The 24,356-nt window shown below is 46.7% G+C and overlaps 1 protein-coding gene across 2 annotated transcripts in view; it reads right to left on the bottom strand.

Moving 5' to 3' along the window:
• Positions 1 to 5,944: 5,944 nt before the first annotated feature.
• Positions 5,945 to 24,356, bottom strand: part of LOC119389035 (monocarboxylate transporter 9) — an 82,136-nt gene continuing 63,724 nt past the window's right edge. The window contains exons 4-5 of one of the 2 annotated variants that reach the window (XM_049414921.1): positions 7,311 to 8,172; positions 5,945 to 6,246 (exon numbers count right to left, since the gene is read on the bottom strand). In XM_049414921.1, the coding sequence (XP_049270878.1) occupies positions 6,231 to 6,246; positions 7,311 to 8,172 (878 nt within the window). In that variant the 3' untranslated portion in view covers positions 5,945 to 6,230. The remainder of the gene's footprint in view (positions 6,247 to 7,310; positions 8,173 to 24,356) is intronic. The other variant, XM_037656325.2, reaches the window with a different exon arrangement.

The following is a 24,356-nucleotide window of genomic DNA, read 5'->3' on the forward strand; positions in this document are numbered from 1 at the left end:
CAAAGAGAATGTGTCTGTTGCCAGTGTTCATGTGCTACTACAATGGGTTAAACTAGTAATTTCACGTTGTGCTTAACCGCAGCTAAAGAACTTCATTGACTTACTTTAAGGCATATTACTTTCAGCCCACATTGTACAGCTTCTGGGTAACCAATCCATGAACATAGACAATATTTTTATGAATACAAAACTCACTTTTTTGAACTGAGTCATTTGCAACCATCAATGCGTATACAGGTCTTTTACCTAGAGAAGATGTGAAAATCAGCTACAGCATACTCACTCATAAGGATAGGTCGGCAAACTCACTAATGAGTCGACTCAGACTCAGATCGAGCCATGAGTCTGAGTCTGAGTGAGTCCGGCTGAGTAATATTTTTTTGAATCTGAGACCGAGTGAGTCCGGTTTGAGAAAACCTTCAGTGAGTCTGAGTCCGAGTGAGTCTGGTTTAGAAAAATTTTGGTGAGTCTGAGTCCGAGTGAGCACTAAAGGCAAAATATTCTTGGTGAGTGAGCCTGAGTGAGCTCCACATTTTTTGCCGAACTATGCTCATGAGTACACACACTCACAGTCATTTGAAAGGCGTGAGTGTGATCACGAGTGAGTAGCAAGGGGCTTAAGCAAACCTGAGTATGAGCATGAGTGGTTACTCATGAGTGTGAGTCGGTGTGCAGTATGGATGTGAGTGAGTACAATGAATGTTAGTCGGTGTGAGTATAAACATGAGTGAGTACTCGTGAATGTGAGTATGAGCCAGGGATGAGGGATGTGAGATGTGTGTATGAACATGAGTGAATATTCATCGGTGTGAGTAGGCATGAGTGTGAGTGAGTGTTGAGGGGTGGGGGTAGGCATGATTATGAACATGAGTTATTATTCATCAATAAGAGTAGGCATGAGTGAGTGTTGACGGGTAGGATTAGACGTGAGTGAATAGGCATCGGTGTGAGTAGGTGTGAGTAAGAGTCGTCGAGAGGTGTGAGTAGACACCACGTGCATACTCATTGGTGTGAGTAGCCGTGAGTCTGAGTATGGGTGAGTGTTGAGGGGTGTAAGTAGACGTGAGTATGAACATCATACCGTACAGACGACTATGAACATGAGGGAATACTCAAGTTGGGTTATATTTTTGTGCTGGTAAGTCTATTTGTGTTTTTATACTTTTGCATATATATCATTCTTATTCCTGCAATAATTACTGTGCCTTGTTTGTTTATTGAAGCCTGCATATCTTTATTTTTTAATCGCCATAATATGATCTTTTAATATTTTAGTGTTCAGAAATAAATAAATAAATATTCTGCATATTTGATAGAGAAGCTTATGCGCTAAAAATATTTTCACTTCTGCCGTACAAATGTTTTCCGCACATGCGTATCACACGAATTGGTTCCGCTCAATTCCACCAGTGCGCCCATGCATCCTCCTTATCATAGGCGTGCGCACAAGGGGGGGGCAGGGGGGGCCGCCCCCCCTATTCACCTAAGAGGTGGGCCGCAAAGTCCCACACAGTGACATAATAGGGAAGGAGGCGCTGCGGCTCGGGGGGGGGCGCAATGTCAGCCCCCCCCCCCCCTGAGGGGGCGCTGACATATTTGGGAGGGGGCGCTGCAACGAACCTTCGCCCCCTTGAAGGGGAACGCTGCGCACGCCTATGCTCCTTATGCAGAAGACCATGCTTTCCATATAGTCCTTATTGCCACATGGGCATTTCCATAGCAGATACGGATTCCGTTTGTTCTTTCCGTATGCCCATGCGGTTTCCGCACGTTCCGTATCATAGTTTCCATATATTCCATATCGCCGCATGGGTCTGTCCGTATAACAGATGCGGATTTCGTGTGTTCCGTAAGACTCTATCCATACACCCGTACGGAATTCCTTATGTACCATATGTTATTTTCCATATCTTCCGTACAATTTCCGTATGCATCCGTATACGTCCGCACAAAATCCATATGTTTTATATGGAAAATATATGGAATCCGTATATTTTCCGTAAGATGGCATATGGATTTTTTCAGTAGGGATTGCTACCGTAAAGGCTACCTACGTGACATAGAAATATGGTAGTGATGTCCTCGTCAATTAAATTCTCGACCAATACTCTACCAGCGAATAGAGTTGCTCACTCATCGTCGCCTGCCTGACGGCGTAGCGCGATATGCCGTCAAAATCGGAAGACAACGTTCCTTCATTTTGCCTAAAATGTCAGTCATGAAACCTTGCTTTACAATTACAGAAATATAACAGCTGTCTTATTTGGCAAACCTAAAGCTATGTGCACATTCACTAAGTTGTATTCTTTCTTGAACGCTTTCGTTGAGTACGCGCAACGCTTACGTTCTTTTTCTTTTTTTCTCGAGGGCTCTTTGTCGTATGCTGTTTTGCTGTATGCGGTACAATCGCTGTATTTCATCACGAAAGAATGTGCACGCCGGCTGAGAACATGCATGTGCGAAAGTCAATATTGCACACGGAGGGGGGCATAAAAATAGCTCGTAAAGATCCTTCTCGAGAATAATTAGCGTAGAAGATGTAGCCCATACTTATCAATGGCGTAACTTGCGCTTAGCGGTTGTGGTCAGGGTTGCCGTTGGGCCAATTTGAAAAGGAGCCGAAACTCAAGCTAAAAGTAGTCAAAGTAGCCATTACAATTTTATTTCAATGTTTCCGTAACATTTTTACAGAAAGCGCTTTCCACTGGCGTTCAAGCAGCACATACCCTTTCATCCAGCCATGTTCATTGGTAGAGAACCTCTTTTTAAATAGCATACATTGGATGCAGTTTTAAAGGACGTGCATACTTTTCTTTTCATCTACGCAGGTGATCGATAGCACGGCCTCTTAAAGGAGGCTGCTGCTGCGGGTGCGACATGAAAATAGAGCACCTGCCTCCCGGCACTTGGGACCAAGGGCGCTGACGAGGCATCTGTGCTAATTCAACACTTCTATGTTTTAGCGTCATTATTACCTAAAAACTTATTCTTACCATCCATGCTTCACTTCGCTTTCATGATTTTAATAATTATAGGTTTTACGCACCTTTGTTGCACAGAATTTAGGCCCCTATAGAGCCGTTAAGCATAATCATTGTTCTCATCTGATACCACGTCCTGGCGCTCTTTGGCCATCAATGGCCCTTGCGCCAGTAAATAACACATATCATCATCATTCTTGCAGAAATACATGGCAAATGCATGGAAAATGTATAGATTCTGTAAGGAAACGGTAGCAGCAATTTTGTCAAGACATATCTTACTTTTCATTGAACAGGCAGTAGTTTTAGGAGCGAAAAGCACGCACTATTTATGAGAGAGGCATGGGGAAGGGCGCTGCGGCTATCTACGCATATAACCGAGCAGTGTTCGCATACACCAGCCCACGCACGTGAGTACCATGAGCTTCACGGTGGTATTCTTCATTCCTTGCAGAATATTCAACGTTTCCTTGATGCAGCAACTGGTACACTACCTTACTTTCTTCCACCGTTGGACTAGAGAATAGACAGTTATAGTTTAGCATTAGCGTGATAGCGGGGGTTAAGGGAATAGCGTTATCGTGCCGCAAACGTTGGTTGCGGAAAGCGTGTTTTAGTTTAGCGGGATAGCGTTTACGTGCCCAAGCCGGGACGGTGGCGCCACCTAGCGAAAGGTGAATGCGTCAAAAAAAGTGAAAAGAACAAAACCGAGAATTCTTCCCTGTATCTCCGCACGCAGCAATATTACTCCTTTTTTTAGTAAAATAAAAGTAAATAAATATGAACTAAGCACCAAAAGCGAAAATTTTCATGTTGCAGACTTGTTTACACCGATCTTCTAGATAGGCCTAGGAACGTTCTAAATTGGAAGCGATCTCAAAAACTACCCTAAGTTATCCGTAATACCGTGTCGTCGAAGCTACCTGAAGGCAAGCGAAGCAATTTCGCACAGTCGTTTGCTACGAAAGAAGTGGATCCGTCCACATCAGCGCTAAATTCTGTTCGAAGCGGGCGTCAAAAACTGCTGCCATGTTTTACGTACACTACGTTAACCACGCAAACACGCTAACGCTAAATCTGAAAAATAGCGTGCGTACGGTAAACGCTACGGTTCATGTATGATACTGCGCATGCGCATTTCGGTCCCGCTATTCCGGTAAGCCCGCTATTCCGTTAAGCCCGCTAAACTATAACTGTCTAATATCAAGACTGTCTCGGCCGTATCGTGCGTGGAGCTTGTTAAGACTTCCTTCCTTGCACTGCATTTCGCGCGCTCCAACGAGTGAAGCGAAGAACGGAATGATGAGAAATCATTGATATACAAGTCCAGCATGGAACCGAGATTAAATGAACACGATGTTGCATTTACAAGTCTTACCTCCCTGTCCCCCTAGATGTAAATTTGCATCTGCGCACGTAAATTCCGGCTACGCATAACTTTGCTTATGCTATTTTCGGTACGTCACGTGACTGTACGCTACACATTTCTGGTCCTGAGTTTACTTGCGGCTTTCGGCGCCTGTCTCACATATTTTTCGTTAAACGGGGAATGTCACTGAAACGACGTTTCGACTAGAGGATTTGTTATCGTCAGAGCAGTATCCGAGACAAATCCTCTCGTCGAAAACGTCGGGTCCAGCGAAATTACCTCTTCGACGGTTGTTTTTCATCGCTTGAAGCCTCCGTCTTCCTCTCAACCTTTGTCTTTACAGTCCTTGTTGCAGCTTACTCACTCGCTCACTTAACCTCCTTCACGCCTACGCTGCTTCCGATTAGAATCAAGGTAAAGTAGGCCCCTGCTCTCGCGAGGATGATTCAGTGAGTAATTATTCTTGTCGTCATATCAAAAAGCGAGTCGAGCATGCCGAAATTTGCCTTCAATAGGCAAATCTCGGCATGTTGGACTGCACACATGTAGCAAGCCCCGTGTAACAAACCCTTTTTTTGCAGCTGTAGCACAGAGTCGTTCGTACGCAGTGGTACATTCGGTGAATGGAACAGGCCTGGAATGAGTAACAGTACGTTTGGTGCGTCATATAGGTCAATGTATTTACGTGGGAAGGTATTCACCGGAATCCAGGAGAAGGCAAGCGCGTGAGGGGGATAATATAGCTAATAATATCTGAGGTTTAACGTCCCAAAACCGATATGAGAGGCAAGAGCGCGAGGGGGAGGAGCAAAGTTATGTGGCAGATGAGCTGACGAGGTTTATGGGGATAACGTAGTCACCGGAAGGACAGGGCCGGCTGCCTGCGGCCACGCAGGAAGCCGGCCCTTCGCTTCTTGCGTTGTCTTTGCCAACAAAGAAGCCTTTGCCCTGCAGTGGGCGCAGTCAGGCTGATGCTGATGATAATCAATGTAGTGTGTAAAAAGTATCAGCGAAATGTTTCTCTCCTAAATGGCGCTAATGAGATTGCGATGACAAGCAGAGTGAGCCTGCTTTCGTTGAGCACCTTCAGCCGAAGAGATGGAACACGCGGCACACAAAAATATTAACGAGAACTGCGAAACGAGCAGATGTGGGCTGTACATTGATCTGTCTACATTGATCACAGAACATGGACGCCGGTCAAGAGCAAAATAACAAGATATTATAAAAATGTCCAACGTAATAGAGATATGACACATGTGTCGGATGGTTCCAAGTGGCCTGAAAGGCATGGTTTGCAGAGTAAACACAGTAAAAGTGCCGAAGCTGGAGGGAATCAGCTAGCCTAGCAGCCGTGAAGTCTTTGTAGTCAGCAATAGTAGGCCTCCTCGGCCAAGCAACTTCAGAGGACACAGCCCAAGTTTCCGTTGCTTTTCGCACGAACTGTACAACACGTCCACACTGTTGGAATGTTCATAAATTGGAAAGTCATGCGCACTAGTTAGTCATGACGCTCAATTCCGTGCTGGATATGCATGCACGTGTCACTGATGAGATACGAACATCGTGCAGGCGTCGCTCGTTTTCCGCCTGCGTTTGTCGGGCGGCACGCATTCCAAGATGCGTGCTTTCAGGGCAGTTTCCGCACGGTTACTTGCGCTCTGGACGTTCCATGTGACAGAATTGTCGCGTAGATGCAGTCCATTTCGGGCGTATAGCTGTGTATTCAAAGCTTCGTAATGTGTGTGCAGGAATCAGTGTGTGCTTTGAATGAGCCCGTCTTCTTTCTGCGTTCGTGCACGGCGAGAGGAGCGTAAAGCACGACCACGACGAAGTGCAGCACTGCCAGAGAACGGTACATGCCATCGTACGACCCGAGGTCATCGCGGAAGTAGCCTGGAAGACACAAGCAAAAAAAAAAAAAAATCATGCATTGAGGAAGCAAGTATAGCGTCTAGCGTGGTCGTTATTCAATGCTAGTCACTGACACGCTTCCCAATACGGACGACGCGTCACTGGCGGCCCCTGCACTACTCGTGTGTGCATATTATTCCCGCAATGCTTAGTGAAGAACGCACGGCGAAAGCGCGTACAGTGCGTGGCTTCGTCAACCTTTACTGTTATTGTGAGAAAGTTTTTTTGTTCTTTCCTTCAGCAAAATGTACTACACGTCTACACGTCTCATTTTGCTGGTATGACGCGTTTTCAGCCTGGATAACAAACGTTTATATGTAATACCGCTGTGTGTTATTTTCCATTTTACCACGAACTTGGTGACGTTGCCGAATATTCAAAATATTGAGAACATAATAACAAGAGCTGTCAGAAGGTAAGTTCGGTAAGCTTGTCTAGCCGCGCGTTCACGCGTTAAACTGAGCGAAAATTGGGATCATTACACAAATGTAAGGATTCGTTTCTGCTGATTATATTTATTTCTCACCGTTCACAATTCACTGGCGCGCGATCACGCTTACCGGTAACGAAGCGCGAATAGGCATAGCGTTGACACAGAACTATTATACGCACTCTACCTGCGCAGTGTACTAAATATATTACTTTATTTAGGACTCTTATTACACTTGAGATAGCGTACTCGTCGAGCTAGGTGGAATAATTTATTGACGGCATAATTTTCGAGCACATAGTCTCACATAGCAAGAACAGCATGACACGCTCGAGAACACTGTGTCTATTTTTTAAGGTCAACCTCTGATTGCGTAAGGACACCTTATGTGGCGGTGCACATTGTAGACCAGCCGCACCGCCAGCGTGCGCCTATTTTGCCCTCCCACCACTTTGTGTTTACCTGTTTTTTTTTTTTGCTCTCCTCCACTATACATGCAATGGGATGAATGAAGACAAATCCCGTAGCTTTTCCTGTTGCCTCATTCTCAATTTCTCACTCTACCTCCGAACTTCGTAAACCAAAGCTTCCCAGTTTCACTTACTGGACCACTCACCTATAATCGTGGGGCTGCTTAGTTGCAGAGGAATGAGCAGCAGTCCAACGGCCGTCATGCACAGGGGCACTTGCACGGCACCGAAGTATTCCGTCATGATCGAACACCGCAGCGAGCTGGCGGCAGGCGATGAAAGTAATGAGGAGGGCGTTGTCCACGACGTACGTCATCGGCCACGACGTGTAGGGAACGAGCGCGTAGCACATTGTGAGCAGGACGAAGCAGATGGTCATCAGCGTCGGCCGGCTCACGAATTTCATGTCGGCGATCAAGGGCACGCCGACGTAGCCGACGATTTCGCCGATGGTTGCGTACGTGATCGCCATGTCGGCCGCCTGACGGGATGCTCCCTTGTCGAGGGCGTAAGCTTCTATGGTCTCGAGAAACACGGTGTAGCCGTAAATCTCAACCGTGGCACCAAGAATGACGACGTAGAAGCTGGGAGCCTTCAATACGGCGAGCATGCGTAAAAACGAGGCGAGCGACGCCTGGCATTCGTTGTCGCCGCGGTAAGCCTTTGGCGACTGTCCATGGTCCACGTGCGACTTCGAAAGTGTAGAAACTCCGTCATCTTTCGTTGGCGTGAAGACAGGGCCCGCTGGGTTGTCGTCTTCTTCGCTCTCTCGTACTCGCACCCACAAGAAGAGAGCCACGACCGTCACGTTCATGGCGAGAGCACTGTAGATGAGGAGGGTGCCTTGGAGACAGTAAAGGCTGTTGAGGAAGGACAGCAGAGAGGGAAACACGAAGGCGCACAGCGTGGTGCCAGCGTCGCGGAGTCCACTGGCGACGGCCAAGTACTTGTCAAAGTGCAAGCCCAAGGTAACCATGAAACTCACGAGCACGATACCTGCACCCATGCCTGTCAATAAAGGGAGTGCAAGAATTAGATGCGTGAAAGAGAAATAGAGACATTATACTGAGCAGTCAGTGAGAGCGTACGAAAGGGAAGCATATATACGGGCATCATGTTTTCGGCCCAGATGTTAGAATAAAAAAAGTCACAGTTTCGCCGCAAGGGCGAAGCAATGAATGCGATTGCAAGAAACGCGGCCCGTGATGAACGCGCTGCTACGCTGCAAAAAACTCTTCCCCCCGGTAGCAACTACCGCGCGAGCAGACAGTGGAAGGGAAAGGTTCTCTCTGCGCAAATAATAGAAGAAGCGAGCGAGCTGGCCGACGAATTTTAAATGCGCCCGTTGCGCTCCCCGCGCCATCTCGCTGGTAATGAAGAAACGCTTATAAGCGCGTGCCGTCTCTGAGTCCTGCCAGCGGTAAAGGGTGTGTATATAACGCTCGCCGTTAGCTACCTGAAGGATGTACGCTTTGTGGCGTAGTGGTTAGCGCCACGCGCTGCGGAGAGAGAGGTCGCTGGTTCTGTTCCGCGCTTCGGAAGCGTTTTTCTGAATTATTTTTCTTTGGGACTTTTGGGCCTTTGGGACATACTTATACATATACGGTGCATGACGGCGGCGGCAAAAACCAGCCGACACACCATATAATTGCTATCGCAATAAAAAGCACAAGAGAAACGGAAAAAAAAATGCGGCAGATCCCACGCAATGTGGGAATCAATTACATGCGAAGCAGTCAGCAAGTAGCAGCCTATGCCGGATTTTATTGCTTTTAGCCAAGTGTTACAAGATGCATCGAGGTCTTTGTGCAAAATGAATTGTGCACATATCGTGGGCTTACCAGGCAGGCTGGGTACAGTGGTGTGTAAAGGGTAGTTAAATGGTCTGACGGAAAGTCCGAACTCACATTAATGTAGAAACGCCAGGTTCATCGCCACGATGGTGCGATGATGTGCGTATCATAATTAGCGGTCGTACGCGTATCCGCGCAACGCTTGACTATAGCTTGACTATATCATGGGTGCACAGGGTCGAACATATCTAAGGTGAACACTTAATTAGTATTCAAGCTGGTAAAACAAGAACGGCTATTTAACTTGACGAGGGAAAGATCCGCTGTTTGAAGCCTAATTATGGTGTCGATAAACGCATCAATAATTTTCCGAATTATGTATTAAACATCAGCTTCTATGAGCTCTTGAATCCTAATTAGGTTTGCACCTTAGATGTGGGCGACCCTCTACATATGTACTATTTATATCATTTATACAAAAACGGACAGCTAATATTGCAACCACAATTGGCGTTGTCCTGATTTGAAGCTAGTACAGTGTCTTTTTCCGGATTACTTTGAAGCACTGGCATGACTTCGTGGTAGAATGCTTGAATTCCACGCAGAATGCCTGAGTTCGATTCGGCTCGAACCGCAATTTTTATTCGTTGCTTCCATCGGGATGTATCACCCATCGGCTACGCCGCCGACGTTGACACCGCATTTTCTTCGACATGGGCTCCTTCACGCTGCCGCGTTATTGTTTCCAAATTCTGGGTTGACGTAGAGCGTGAATCACCTGTGGCGCGTACCCACATACCAAGGGCCGCGTTATGCAGCTATGCGCCAGACGTTGCTGGTGGAAAGGATTTCATGACGTGCGCGACGTAGAATTCACGTTATTCACGTTACCACCTGTGAATCGTGTCTGCCATACACTCACGTCCTCGTACGCCAGTTTTGGTATATACGAAGTTAAAGACACGACTGCGAGAGCGCCAAGATGTAAGCGGCTAGATAGATAGATAGATAGATAGATAGATAGATAGATAGATAGATAGATAGATAGATAGATAGATAGATAGATAGATAGATAGATAGATAGATAGATAGATAGATAGATAGATGGAAGAATGGATGGATGGGTGGATGGATGGATGGATGGTGGATGGATGCGTGGGTGGGCGGGTGGGTGGATGGATGGATGGATGAATGGATGGACGGGTGGGTGGGCGGATGGATGGATGGATGGATGGGGATGGATGGATGGATGGATGGATGGATGGATGGATCGCTCAGCACCTGGTGCTATGATAGCTGCCAGGCGATGGGCGTGGCTCCCACAGTTTATACTCATGTATATTGTAAGTTGTTATTCCAGACGTGCAAGAAGATCATGAGCCCTTTGCGGAGTGTATAAATAGTAGTCGTAGACAAAAGATGCACGAGAAAAGTAATATGAACTGTGTAATAATTCGACAAATAAAGCAATGAGAATACTAAAAATGCCTGTTTTAATTCTCAGGCGTGACAGTTCCTTGCCGAGTAACACAACTTCATCACTTTCACTGATGTCGGCTCGAGCAGTCGGGGAGATAAAGTTTCAGTTGTTTCACTATATCTAACAAAGACAAAACAACTTGGAGGACGCTTGAGCTTCGCCTTCAAGAGTAGAACGCGACAGCGTAATCGGGAGCAGTGCGCATGCCTTCTCAATTGCTAGCTCGGCTTCGGTTATCGTTGCATGCTTTAACCACGCCTTAAGGAAACGAACCTTTGTGCGCATAACACTGGCTGTGTCAAACTATCCTAGAATGTCACTGCAAGTACAGTTATGTGGCCACAGTTGCTATGTGCCCTGTACGGCATAGTTCTTCCTTTTGCGAATAAGTGAAGGGCCCACTACACGTCCTTAAGGCAACACACGAAGCTACGCATCTGCTGACTTTGTTGGTGCTCTTGCAGCTGATGATAATAAATGTCTCAGCACTTTGTAATGGGTGGGCCTTTAAAACACGCACTCGTTGCGCAGTTAACTTGTTTTGACGCCTGGCGCAATTCTACGCTTCTGTCACGCAATATTACATGCGTTAAGGAGGCTCCTCCTACTACACGACATTCATATGTTGCTTCTTTTTTTTCTGAATCAGTTTCAAGCAATAACGTTGCTCTGTGCTAGAACACCTGCTTGCCAAGCAGACAGCCTGGGTTCAATTGTCACGCGAACCAAAGATTTTTATCATTTGCTTTATTTGCATCTTTCTTAATTTTTAACCGCGAACAAAATCATGATTTTTTGTTCACGGCCTACGACGCCGATGGCGACACCGGAATTTCTGCGCGCTCGCCCGAGCCAACGCCCCAAGCGTTCGCTTACTAGCGGCCGCGGTTTACTAAAATCACTGGAACGGGAAAAGTACCGCGACCGTACTGCCCGCCGCCATATTTGGTCCAGTGCGGCCGCAGCTTCGGCGGCGCGGTGTTGATTTCACGCGGAGTAACGCATGTTTTACGCATTGCGTGCGCTTTTACAGCCCCGAATGAAGCATACGCTGGTTCTCTAACTGATTAGGAAAGAAACAGCGGCAGTTTTCACTTGCCTGCATGCGCACGCACGCGTGGTAACGCGATAAAGAAATGCGAATTGCGTGGCATTTACGCGCTCGGCTGTCGGCATTTATTAAATGCGAATCATTTCTTAGCGAACTTTTGCGAGTTTGAATGTAGTACGCATGCACGCATGCATCCATCCGTCCGTCCGTCCGTCCATCTGTCCATCCATCCGCCCACGGCTATATGCTCTCCTGGCCGTTTCGTTAATCGTTAATGGGATGTATGCCAAATTTGGTATGGCATAACATGGCTGTATGCACGAATATAAACTACAGGCGGTAACATGAAAATAATTAGATGTACGCCATGTACGGCATGATTTACATGCCACGCTCATGGTGCATGATGATGATTAGTGGGGCTTTGTGGCGCAAGGGCCATGGGTGGCCAAAGAGCGCCATGTCTTTTATGTGGTGTCAGCGATGACCGATGATTGCGATGACAAGATGTATTGTGGCTGTATAGAGGCCTAAAATCACGCGCTATAAAGAAGCGTAAAAGATGTGTATACAGTATAAAGTTATGGCAATGACAAGTGGTGTGATCTATGGGTGTGGGATGAATGAAGAGTGAGCATGGTATTCACAAGTGAGAGGCGTGAAAACTGCACGAATGCTTCCTGAGGGCCTTTGGGCTCAAAGGCCGGGAGGCAGGTGCTTTCTTCGGTAGAAACCGCAGCAACAGCCTCAATCATGAGACCGCGCTACGGGCGCCTGGAAAAATAACGTTGAAATTATGTACATCTTTCAGATACTCAAAGAGGGACTGATATTTAAAAAGGGGTTCTCTGCCAATGAACATATCAGGATGTAGTGGGAACTGCAGGTATGTAGATGAAAAATGCCTTTTCCTGAGAGCGTCTAGTTCCGTGCATTGTAGTAGGGTGTGAAGTACAGTTAAGGGATCGCCACAGTAGTCGCACAAAGGTGGATCGCCTCCGGACAGAAGGTATGAATGTGTACTGTGTGTGTGGCCAATCCTAAGTCTGCAAAGTGTAACTTCTGTGTGGCGTGACTTTGATACTGGTGTCCAATTACCTAGTTGCGGCTTGATAACATGCAGTTTGTTTTGTGTCTTCCTATCCCATGTGCTCTGCCAAAAGGCCCTGAGCTTTCTTTTGAGGAATGGTTTTAAGTCTATTGGAGGGATAGCTACAGATGTATTGCGACTGTTTTCGTGGGCGGATGCTGCCAGCTGATCCGCCAACACATTGCCTTGTATCTCGCGGTGCCCTGGCACCCAGCACACTACGACATGTTGTTTAAGTGAGTAGATCGTGCATAAAATAGAGTAGAGCGAGACAAGGACGGGATTTGTGTGTTGTGTCATAGTTTTTAAAGCTTTCACTACACTTAATGAATCCGTGTATATCATTGCCTTTTGTAGTTTTAATTCTTTTATGTGTTTAAGTGCCGCAAGTATGGCGTAAGCTTCTGCCGTGAAGATACTGGAATCAGGGTGCAGAATACCGGAATCGGAAAAGGATGGACCAACGGCTGCATACGACACGGAAGTGTTAGACTTTGAGGCATCTGTAAAGAATTCAGGGTGTGGGTACTTGTATTGTAATTCGAGGAAGTGTACACACGGATGTGTGCTAGTGGCGCATGCTTGGTAACTTCGACGAAAGAAACATCGCAATCTATAAGCTGCCACTGCCACGGTGGGGGATAGGCAGCAGGAGCCATTAGACAGTGTTCGAGAAGTGGCACACCCATTTCTTCAGCTAGGCCCCTTACACGAAGTCAGTACGGCTGTCTCATCGAAGGACGGTTGTGAAAAAGTTCAGAAGCAGACAGCTCATTGATTGTAGTGTGTGAGGGGTGTTCGTTGTTTGCGTTTACTTTGAGGAAATATACGAAAGATAGGTAAGATCTCTGGAGGTGTAGCGACCACTCATTCGATTCAACGTAGAGGCTTTCTACGGGGCTAGTACGAAAAGCACCCGTAGATAGTCGAATGCCTAGATGGTGGACAGGGTCGAGCATTTTTAAGGCGCTTGGCGTCGCAGATTGATAGATTATTGCCCCGTAGTCTAGGCGAGTGCGTATGAGGCTTTTATACAAATTCATCAGACAATTCTTGTCACTACCCCACGCAGTGCGTGACAATATTTTTAGAACATTCATTGTTTTTATGCACTTGTGTTTGATGTACTTGATGTGTGTTATAAAGGAAAGTTTCGTGTCTAGGATAAGCCCTAGGAACTTGTGCTCCGTTTTTACCGACAGACGCTGACCATGTAGGTCAATGTCTGGATCGGGATGGAGGCCTCTTTTTCGGGAGAATAAGACGCAAGTACTTTTTTGTGCATTCAGTGTAAAGCCATTTTCGTCTGCCCATTTAGAGATCCTGTTTAAACCTAGCTGGACCTGTCGCTCACACATTGAGAGGTTGCACGATTTAAAGCCGAGCTGTACATCATCGACATATGTGCAATAAAACATATTCCGTGGGATGCAAAGACGCAAGGAATTCATTTTGATTATAAAGAGTGTACAGCTAAGCACACCACCCTGTGGCACTCCGGTTTCTTGTAGGAATGGTCTTGACAGAACATTTCCTACTCGGACACGGAACGTACGATCCGACAAGTAGCTCTCTATTATATCTAGCATTCTACCACGTACACCAAGGTGGGACAGGTCTCTTAGTATTCCGAAGCGCCATGTTGTGTCGTAAGCCTTTTCCATATCGAGGAACACAGAAAGAAAGAACTGCTTGTGGGCGAATGCGTCACGGATTTGTGCCTCGATACGTAACAGGTGGTCGGTGGTGGATCTACCCTCGCGAAATCCGCACTGGTACGGGTCAAGTAGATTGTTTGTTTCCAGGAAATGCATAAGTCGGCGGTTTATCATCTTTTCGAAAAGTTTACACAGGCAGCTTGTAAGTGCGATGGGCCTGTAACTCACAACGGAGGATGGATCCTTGCCCTGTTTAAGAATGGGAACGACGATCGCCTCTTTCCAAGACGAGGGGATCTCGCCGGAAAACCAGATGGCATTGTACAAGGAAAGTAAGGTTTTTTGCGTTTCGGCAGGTAGGTTTTTCAGCATGTCATATACTACACGGTCGGAGCCTGGGGCGGAACTACTGCAGCAGGTTAGCGATGCCTGCAGCTCAGCTAAGGAGAAAGCTCTGTTGTACGCATCGTGTTTTGTGGATTTGCGCTCTAACTTCTGTTTTTCTATTGTTGTCTTGTAGCGTTGGAAAGCCTCGGAATAGTGCGACGAGCTGGACACTTGTTCGAAATGTGCGCCTAGAAAGTTCGCTTGGTCTTCTAAGCTGTCGCCTTGTGTGTTTACTAGAGGCAGTGAATGTGTTTGTCGTCCTTCTACCCTACTAATCATGTTCCAGAGTTTGCCTTCTTGTGTGTATGAATTGATGCCCGATAGAAATTTTTGCCAACTCTCTCTTCTAGCCTGTCGGCGCGTTCTCCTGCCTTGAGACTTGATAATCTTAAAATTTGTAAGGTTCTCCGCTGTCGGGGAGTCGCGAAGCAAATTCCATGCTTTGTTTTGTTTCTTACGCGCATTTCTGCAATCATTGTTCCACCATGGAACTCGTCGTTTTCCAGTGTGTCCTCTTGATTGTGGAATACATTTGGTTGCGGCATCAATCAGAAATGATGTAAAGTATTCTACAGCTGCGTCTATGCTTAAGGAAGACACGTCCGTCCAACTTAACAGTGTAACTTTCCGAAACTGTTCCCAATCGGCCTTCTTAATCTGCCATTTTGGAACCTGATGGGGACATTCATTTGTAATTGGTGTGTTCAGAAGTATTGGAAAGTGGTCACTTCCGTAAGGATTATTGATAACTTTCCATTTAATTAGGGGCAGAAGTGATGGAGACGCTATGCTGAGATCTATGGACGAGTATGTTCTGTTTGCAAGGCAATAATATGTTGGTTGTTTTTTATTCAAGAGACATGCGCCAGAAGAGAAAAGGAACTGTTCAATCAGACGACCTCGCGCATCGCAGCGAGAGTCACCCCATAGACTGTTGTGTGCATTCAAGTCTCCAAGGACCAGAAATGGTTCTGGAAGTTGGTTTATTAAGGACTCGAATTCATATTTTTGGAGCTGGCACTGCGGGGGTATGGAAAGTGAGCAGATTGTGATCAGTTTGTTGAATAGGACGGCTCGAAGAGCCACTGCTGCAAGGGATGTTTGGAGTGGTAAGTGGGTACATGCAATTCCTTGGTTAACTATAACGGCTACGCCACCAGATGACGCCACAGCATCATCCCGGTCCTTTCGGAATATGACATATTGGCGTAGAAAGTTCGTGTTTTTGGATTTTAAATGTGTTTCTTGTACACACAGCACTTTTGGTGAGTGTTCATGTAGCAGCTCTTGGATATCGTCGAGGTTTCTTAGTAGACCTCTGACGTTCCATTGTATAATTTGAGTATCCATTTTGAGTGTAAATTAGTGCTGTGTGTACTGAAAGAACTATTACCTTAAGTCACAGAGCCCTTGTCAGGCCCTGTGATGCGGGCTTTTTCTTTTTTGGCGCGCTCCAACGAGCTGCGCCGCTCCTTCGGCGCCTGAGGCGCCGTTGGGCTTGCCGTTGTGTCCATCACATCGGCAGAGGCGCTGGATGCCCGGTCGCGGCTCACGCGGACGGGTGTCAGTGTTTTGGGGCTTTCTGCCTGAACAGAAGGCTCCGGCCCTGCAGATCCGGAGGCCTGCATGCCCTTTGGTTGCGGAGCAGTACGGGCTGCTTCCGCTGAGGGGGCAGATGGCGCTACCGCCCGTCCACTCTGCGTGGTACGTGCGGCCGCCGCGAACCTTTGTGACACTGCCCCCTTGCGTGCCACGTGCGCGAATGAAGTTCCCTGTGGAAATGAAAGGCGTTTTCGCGCCTCCCTAAAGGAGATGTTTTCTGTTACCTTGAGTGTTATTATTTCTTTTTCTTTTTTCCATGAGGGACAACTGCGAGAGTAGGCTGCGTGCCCACCTTCGCAGTTTGCACAACGGGGAACTTCGTCACAGTCGTCTGCAGGGTGATCATGTGAACTACATTTGGCACAGGTTTGACGGCCGCGGCAGTTCTGAGAGCCGTGACCGAAACGCTGGCACTTAAAGCAACGCCGCGGGTTTGGGATGTAAGGTCTGACCTTAAGCTTCAGGTAGCCTGTTTCAAGATATTCTGGTAGGGTGCTTGTGGAAAATGTGATAATTAGGTGCTTTGTCGGGATTTCTTTGTCGTCACGTCTGATTTTAATTCGCTGTACTTGCGTCACATGGTGTTCTTTCCAGCCCTCAAGGAGCTCACTCTCAGTCAAGTCAAGCAGGTCTTGGTCAGACACTACACCGCGGGAGCTGTTGAGGGATCGGTGTGGTGTAAGTGAGACAGGGGTGCTTCCAAAAGAGGTGAGTTTTGAAAGTTTTTCGTACTGGATCTTACTATGCACTTCCAGAAGAAGGTCCCCACTAGCCATTCTTGTAGCCTTATAGCCTTGACCGAGTGTGTCGGTGAGGCATTTCGATACAAGAAAAGGAGAGATCGTTCTTGCGTTCTTTTCGAGTGTTTCGCAGTGGATTACGTGGAAGCGTGGAAAAATTTCTGTGGGTTTGATCAAGGCATTCAAAGTCTCTTCGGTGCGCCCTCTCTTTGTGAGACGACGATCATTCAGTGGAGGAAATGAGGTTGAGGCCATAGATTATGTATAGTTTCGGCAGCCATGCCAGCCGCCCACCATGGAGCCCAACATGGGGACGCGACAGCACTTAGATATATATATAAGGCATGCCAACGTCAGCTGTACATAGCCACTATAACCAAATATAATGTGCCCAAGAGAGGGCACACACACAAGGTTAACCCTCGCCGCCAGGCAAACGGAAGTAAATAGAAGTGAGGAGAAGACAGGAAAGATGAAAAGTGGGAGGAAAGATGAAGATGTGAGGGGAGAGAGAGAGACAGGAAAAGGCGACTGCCGATTTCCCCTGGGTGGGTCAACCCAGGGGTGCCGTCTACGTGAAGCCGGGGCCAAAGGGGTGTGTTGCCTCTGCCGGGGGGCCTTAAAGGTCCAATCACCCGGCGTCGGCTCAACCCCCAGGATCCCCTTTTCCCCGGACACGGCAAAGCCACGCACGGCTAGGCGTGGGAGGGGGTCGAAACCGCCCCGTTAGCTCGGGTCCGTGGTGTCGCTACACACCAAACGCCTGCTTCCACAGACGCCCCTGCGGGGACGCTCATGGTGCACTCGCGGCCGCTTCGCTAGCTTGATACACAAAAAATTGATATGGCGTGACAAGAGTGTATGACGAACATAAGTTACTGGTCATAACGTGCAAATTATGGCAGGTATACCCTGTAAAACATAATTAACATGGCATGGCCTCAGGGCGCTCGCGGTTGTTTAGTGAAATGCATATATACCAAAATTGATATGACGAGATATTTCTGTATAATGAACGTTAGTGAGAGGTGGTAACATGAAAATCATGACTTGTATGTCATGTACAGCATCACGTACTTGCCAGGCTCATGGTGCGCTCGCGGCCGATTCGGTAGCTTGATATACACCAAAATTGGTATAGCCCGAGGTGACTCTATGGCGAACATGAACGACAGGTGGTAACGTGAAAACCATTACATGCATTACATGTACGGCATGGTTTACATTACACTGTCTTTGTGCGCTTCCGGCCGTTTTGTTAACTGGATGTATACCAAGTTTGGTATGGCATGACCTGGGTGCGTGACGAACATATATTACAGGTCATGCGTATATACCAGATTCTACATGCATGCATGCATGACAAACATGCGATATATAATGAACTAGATGTGATGACATGAATGATTTCATCTGCCTCAAAGATGAACAAGGCAATATAGGCAGCTCTTTGCTGGCTCCTTCGCATATTAGATTGATTCCCACAATGCGTGAGATCTGCCGGATTGACACAGAAGGCACAATTATAGAGCCACGTCATGCGCTACCAGTCTTGGTGCATATGAAGCCAGCGAACCGGCCGCCGGTGCACCATAAGCATGGCATGTAAATCAAGCCTTCTTCATGACATGCGTGTCATTATTTTCATGTTACCACCTGGTATTTATGTTCGTCCTACAGTCGCGTCACGCAATACCGATTTTGGTGCATATCAAGCCAGCGAACCGGCCACGAGTGTACCATGAGCATGGCATGTAAATGATGCCTTACATTACATGCGTGCCATTATTTTCATGGTACACAGTTATTTATGTTCGTCATTCAGTCACGTCACGCAATACCAATCTGTAGCAATCAGTTTTCATCGTTATATGTGAGCCCGAAGGCGTCATTTATACCAAACATAATTAGGAGCTGCCCGGCAATGTTATTGTGCATGAACCTTCTGCAGCAAGCACGCGAAACAAGCTGCACTAGTGCAGCGGAGACGCCAACATTACCCGAAACAGCATTTGCGAATTCTCAATGAAACGTTTGCCTCACAAAGGCGGGTATCAGTCGTGGGAACAAATTTTTTGCGCCGTATTCTGCGCAGCCGAACAGCCCGTCGCTTGGCACCCGTCGCTTGGAAACGGGCAAAGAGGGCTGTGCCCGTTCCCCGCCGGTTGCTGCTCCTGAAAGCGCAGCCAGCGCCGCACCCAGGCCTTCTTCGACGCCTCAACAGGCTTGCGATGAAGTGTCAAAACGATACGGGATGTCGTAATGTTCCTGCATGCTTTTCTGAGGCTATAAAAACAATCGCCCTTCAAAGCGCAGTGCGTCGGTGGCAGGGAGACGCTAGCGAGGCGAGCGATCTGGACATTTATGTGGCGAAGCCGCCGAAAGGGCGCGGCGACGAAGAGAAAAAGAACGCGGTACTTTTCCCGTTCCAGTGACTTTACGGTTTACCGATGTGCAGCGCCGCCGCGGTAGCGTCTCAAAACTCTGCATGTCACGCGTTCCCCCATTGAAAACGCACCCATTCGGCAGGCCGCACCTCTTTTTTATTTAGCGGCCGTGCTTTGAGCCAGGCGTAACAAGGTGGATCGACGTCATTCTGTAAACTGACTAGCTGTGCGCATATCGTGGGCTTACCTGGCACGCCGACTACACTGGCAGTTAAACGGTAGTTGAAGGACGGACGTAACGTCGCCACTCACGTTAGAGCAGTGATGTTAGTTTCATCGTCACGAAGCGCAAGCGACGGTGCGATGATGCACATATCATAAGTCATGGTTGTTGCCGGCCGTAATCAAGCAACGTTTGACTAAAGCTTGCGGAGTCGTAGGTACATATATCTAATGTTCATTACATTGTTTTAAAGGCGGATAGCCAAAACTGCAAACACATTTGGTGTTACCCCGGCATGAAGCATGCATACGGCCTTTTCTAAAGCACATTAAGCAGTGGCGTAATCTGTGGTAGAATGTTTGACTGTCATGGAGAATGCCTGTGTTTGATTCCGGGTTGAGTAGTGATGTTCAGTGTTCGTTTCCATCGAATCTTTTCGCTCATCCATAACGCCGCAGACGCCGGCACCGCGTTCTCTGCGACACGGGCTCGTTAATATTTCCAAAGTTTATTTACATTGTCCCTTCGTTAATACAGAGTGTGCATCACCTGTGGCGCGCACTTCCACCAGGGGCCGCTGGTGGGAAGGGTTTCAGGACGTCGTTGACAGTCAAGTCACGCTATTCCTCTCATAACCTTTGATTCGTGTTTGTCGTACGCTTATGTCGTCGTATGCAAGTTTTTGTATATATCAAGTTAAGGATACAACCACGAGAGCGTCCAGACGTAGATAGATAGATAGATAGATAGATAGATAGATAGATAGATAGATAGATAGATAGATAGATAGATAGATAGATAGATAGATAGATAGATAGATAGATAGATAGATAGATAGATAGATAGATAGATAGATAGATAGATATGGTCGAAGAGCCTATGGTTCGCTAAGCAATGCACCGCATTTATAATTCGTTTTAAGCGAGAAGTGCTAAGCAAAAATAAACAATTTGTCTTAATTACGTGTCGACACGTGTTTTTTGTTTGATCCAGAAACAATTAATACACGCTATTGTCAATTTATAAAATATACCGCTTAATAAACAAATTTATACAGGGAGGTACTGACCTGAGCCAACTACCACGAAATACATTGTGCGGCGTCTTTCACTGATCAAATTAACTTTCTGACTCATTGTAACAATAACTAATTGCATAAGTAATCGTATGCTTATTTATTATTGTGTTTAAAGACTGATTACGCTTGATTTCGTACTGCTTTGAAAATGTCTTATGTTGAATTTAATGAAGTGGCTAGTGCTTGTGTACGTAGTGTGCATTTTAATTCTTGAGATCTCTTTTTTTTTCTTTATTTGCTGCTAATCCAGCTACAGCTCGTCAAGTTATGAGTTAATATAGCTTTTAGCTGCTTCCGATTATTGTGTGATGAGGTTTATTGGTGTAATGAGGTTTACTGGTGTAAAAAAAAGGGTGACCTTATTTTTAGGTCTGGCGGTCCCATGCTGCCAATTTCCCACAGGGTGGGTGCCCTCCCAAGCGACTTTGAACTTCGTTCTGCCGAGCACCAGGCCGGAAATCTCAGGTTGCTGAGATTCCCAACCAGACCTGGAGCTCCAGGTCCCGCAAGTTGGCCGAGCGACCACCGGACAACATGACTGACGCAGTCACTACCCAGCACCTTCACCAAATGTGATGAGGTTTATTGGTGTAATCAGCTCGCGACGAAAAGGGACCGTATGCGAACACAGTGCAAGGCTGGCAAAAGGCGGCACAGGCTCTCGCGCAATCAGAACGCGGGTCGTTTCTCGTCCTCCTTCAGAGGCTCATACTCGGTCGTGCATCTACTCCACTACAATTGTTATTTCTTTGCTGCAAGATGAAAAATAAAGTATGTGTAACCATATGGATAACGCTGAAATCAACAACGTAGACAATGATGGAAGAACAGACGTCGTAACGCAATATTTACCTCAATGGGGCGGATGTGTGTCGCCACCTATAGTGGCTTTAAAAGGAAATACTGAGTTGTAGGCTCTTGGGATCATGGTTAGATGGCGCCACATGTACGGAGGTTCACATATGTTTATGTCAAACGACAACCGGAAACATCTTCGAACACGACACGCGGTGCTGCATGAGTGATGGCAATTCTGATAACTCCAACACGAAATAAAACGTAGGGCTAACGCAACTACATTCGGTAACAGAAACTTATGAATAGTCAGTTTAACACGGCGAACTTTTACATAGGGAGCGACGAAATGCGCCTTGCAAAGCGGCAGCAAGGCGAGATGAATCCAAGCACAACAAATCAACCGAGCTGGTACCCCTCTAATAATAGTAAATAAATAAAATGATGAAGAGCTTGGGCGAAGGTGAATGATGAAGAGCTTGGGCGAAGCTCCTGAAGCAGTGGGATGTAGTTTGAGGCAGTGTAGTGGGAAGCAGTGGGAAGCAGTGGGAAGTAGTGGGATGGTTGCAAAGACGAAGTAGTGGGCAGTTTGCAAAGGTGGCTTCCGTTCCCCCTTCATTATAACGGCTTTATGGTCGGTGAAGTAATGGATCGGTGATGGATCGCAGGGGGATGTTGGCAAAGATGAAGTAGTGGGCAGTTTGCAAAGGATCGGTGATGGGTCGTAGTATACTGCCGGATACGCCTAACGCCGGACGCGTGACAAGGTTACACTAAGAGGAGCTTCGCCCCTAAAAAAGTACGCACAGAAAACTAGCACCATAACGTCATATATTGATGTAAAGAAAAATTACACAAGGCTGGTACGATCGTACGAAAAACCTTTTCTATACACACAATTTATTTCGTACGGGCTACCTGCAGTTGCCTCGGTGATGCACAATATGGCATTGCAGGCCGCGAAATCTGAGCTGTCGAAGTAGGTGAATGAACGTTGTACATTTGGAGAACTATGTGTGAGGTCAAAAAAGTTAGACGTTTAGAAGGAAATGTCAACGTGACCACTTGAGCCGCACATAAGGATTGTTGGAAAGCTATGATTTTTCAAGGGCTCGTTTAACTTTGTTAGACACAATATTAATGAGAACTAACAGACAATAACGCCAAGGAAAGTACAGGGGGTGTTATCTGTAGTATTTAGAATGTAAATGTGAAGAAAGTAAAGTGGACGAAAAGATGACTTGCCGCCGGCAGGGACCGAACCTGCGACCTTCGAATAACGCGTCCGATGCTCTACCACTGAGCTACGGCGGCGGTCATCCTCCCGTCCACTTTCTGGGGTATATATGTGGATTAAACCTAGGAGTTTTAGTCAGCGCCAATCGCAGCCATGGCGGCGAGTGTGGAACACTCTTTTTTTTTTTTTTTTTTTTTTGCCTCTTGGCGTCACGTAGCACGTGATCGTTTTACGAGTTGGCAGCTGACCAATAATCCCTCGCATACTACCTGAAGGCATTAAGTCTGCCAGGACGAGACCCTCGCTATGAATGAAGGAAAGCTATGATTTTTCAAGGGCTCGTTTAACTTTGTTAGACACAATATTAATGAGAACTAACAGACAATAACGCCAAGGAAAGTACAGGGGGTGTTATCTGTAGTATTTAGAATGTAAATGTGAAGAAAGTAAAGTGGACGAAAAGATGATGACGAAAAGAGTTCGGTCCCTGCCGGCGGCAAGCCATCTTTTCGTCCACTTTACTTTCTTCACATTTACATTCTAAATACTACAGATAACACCCCCTGTACTTTCCTTGGCGTTATTGTCTGTTAGTTCTCATTAATATTGTGTCTAACAAAGTTAAACGAGCCCTTGAAAAATCATAGCTTTCCTTCATTCATAGCGAGGGTCTCGTCCTGGCAGACTTAATGCCTTCAGGTAGTATGCGAGGGATTATTGGTCAGCTGCCAACTCGTAAAACGATCACGTGCTACGTGACGCCAAGAGGCAAAAAAAAAAAAAGAGTGTTCCACACTCGCCGCCATGGCTGCGATTGGCGCTGACTAAAACTCCTAGGTTTAATCCACATATATACCCCAGAAAGTGGACGGGAGGATGACCGCCGCCGTAGCTCAGTGGTAGAGCATCGGACGCGTTATTCGAAGGTCGCAGGTTCGGTCCCTGCCGGCGGCAAGTCATCTTTTCGTCCACTTTACTTTCTTCACATTTACATTCTAAATACTACAGATAACACCCCCTGTACTTTCCTTGGCGTTATTGTCTGTTAGTTCTCATTAACATAAGGATTGTTATAGCTCGAAATAGAACTCGGTGGATAACATTTTCATATATTAATAAAACTCAGGGCAACGTAGTAACGGTAGTGCTGTGTGGTATTCGCAGGCACGAGGACACAGGTGGAGATTTCGCGGAGGTCCCGTACACAACAGTGTATTCCGTAGGCACCCAGCCACCCTGCCTGCGGTCAGCGTGCAAGCATCCATCTGTCGGAAGGCTGGAGTTGTAAGGTTACTGTAGTTAGTACGAACACCTTAGGAAGCCAAAGTGGCTACTTTATCTCCGGTGCAAAAGTACTGCGGCTCACATAGCACATAGCAAACTTTTTGTTATTACTTGGTGCTTCACTAGCCAAATGTCATCATGTGACGCCAGCTACACTAACATGTGACTCCAGTTATGACAGCACCTGAAAGGTGAAGTTATGAAGGCCTTTTATTTTTTTTTCGTTGAAATTTTTTCATATTCCTTACTGGAACGAAAAAAATTTGTCCCTACGGGACGAAATGAGGTTGAGTACTTTTGAACCTTCCGACCATACAAACAAACATACGCGCTGTTGCAGTAAATTTCTGTCTCTGAAAGTCTCCGTCAGAAGTGGAAAACAATCGT

Source organism: Rhipicephalus sanguineus, chromosome 4 (genome assembly GCF_013339695.2).
Source record: "Rhipicephalus sanguineus isolate Rsan-2018 chromosome 4, BIME_Rsan_1.4, whole genome shotgun sequence".
Classification (NCBI taxonomy): Eukaryota; Metazoa; Arthropoda; class Arachnida; order Ixodida; family Ixodidae; genus Rhipicephalus; species Rhipicephalus sanguineus.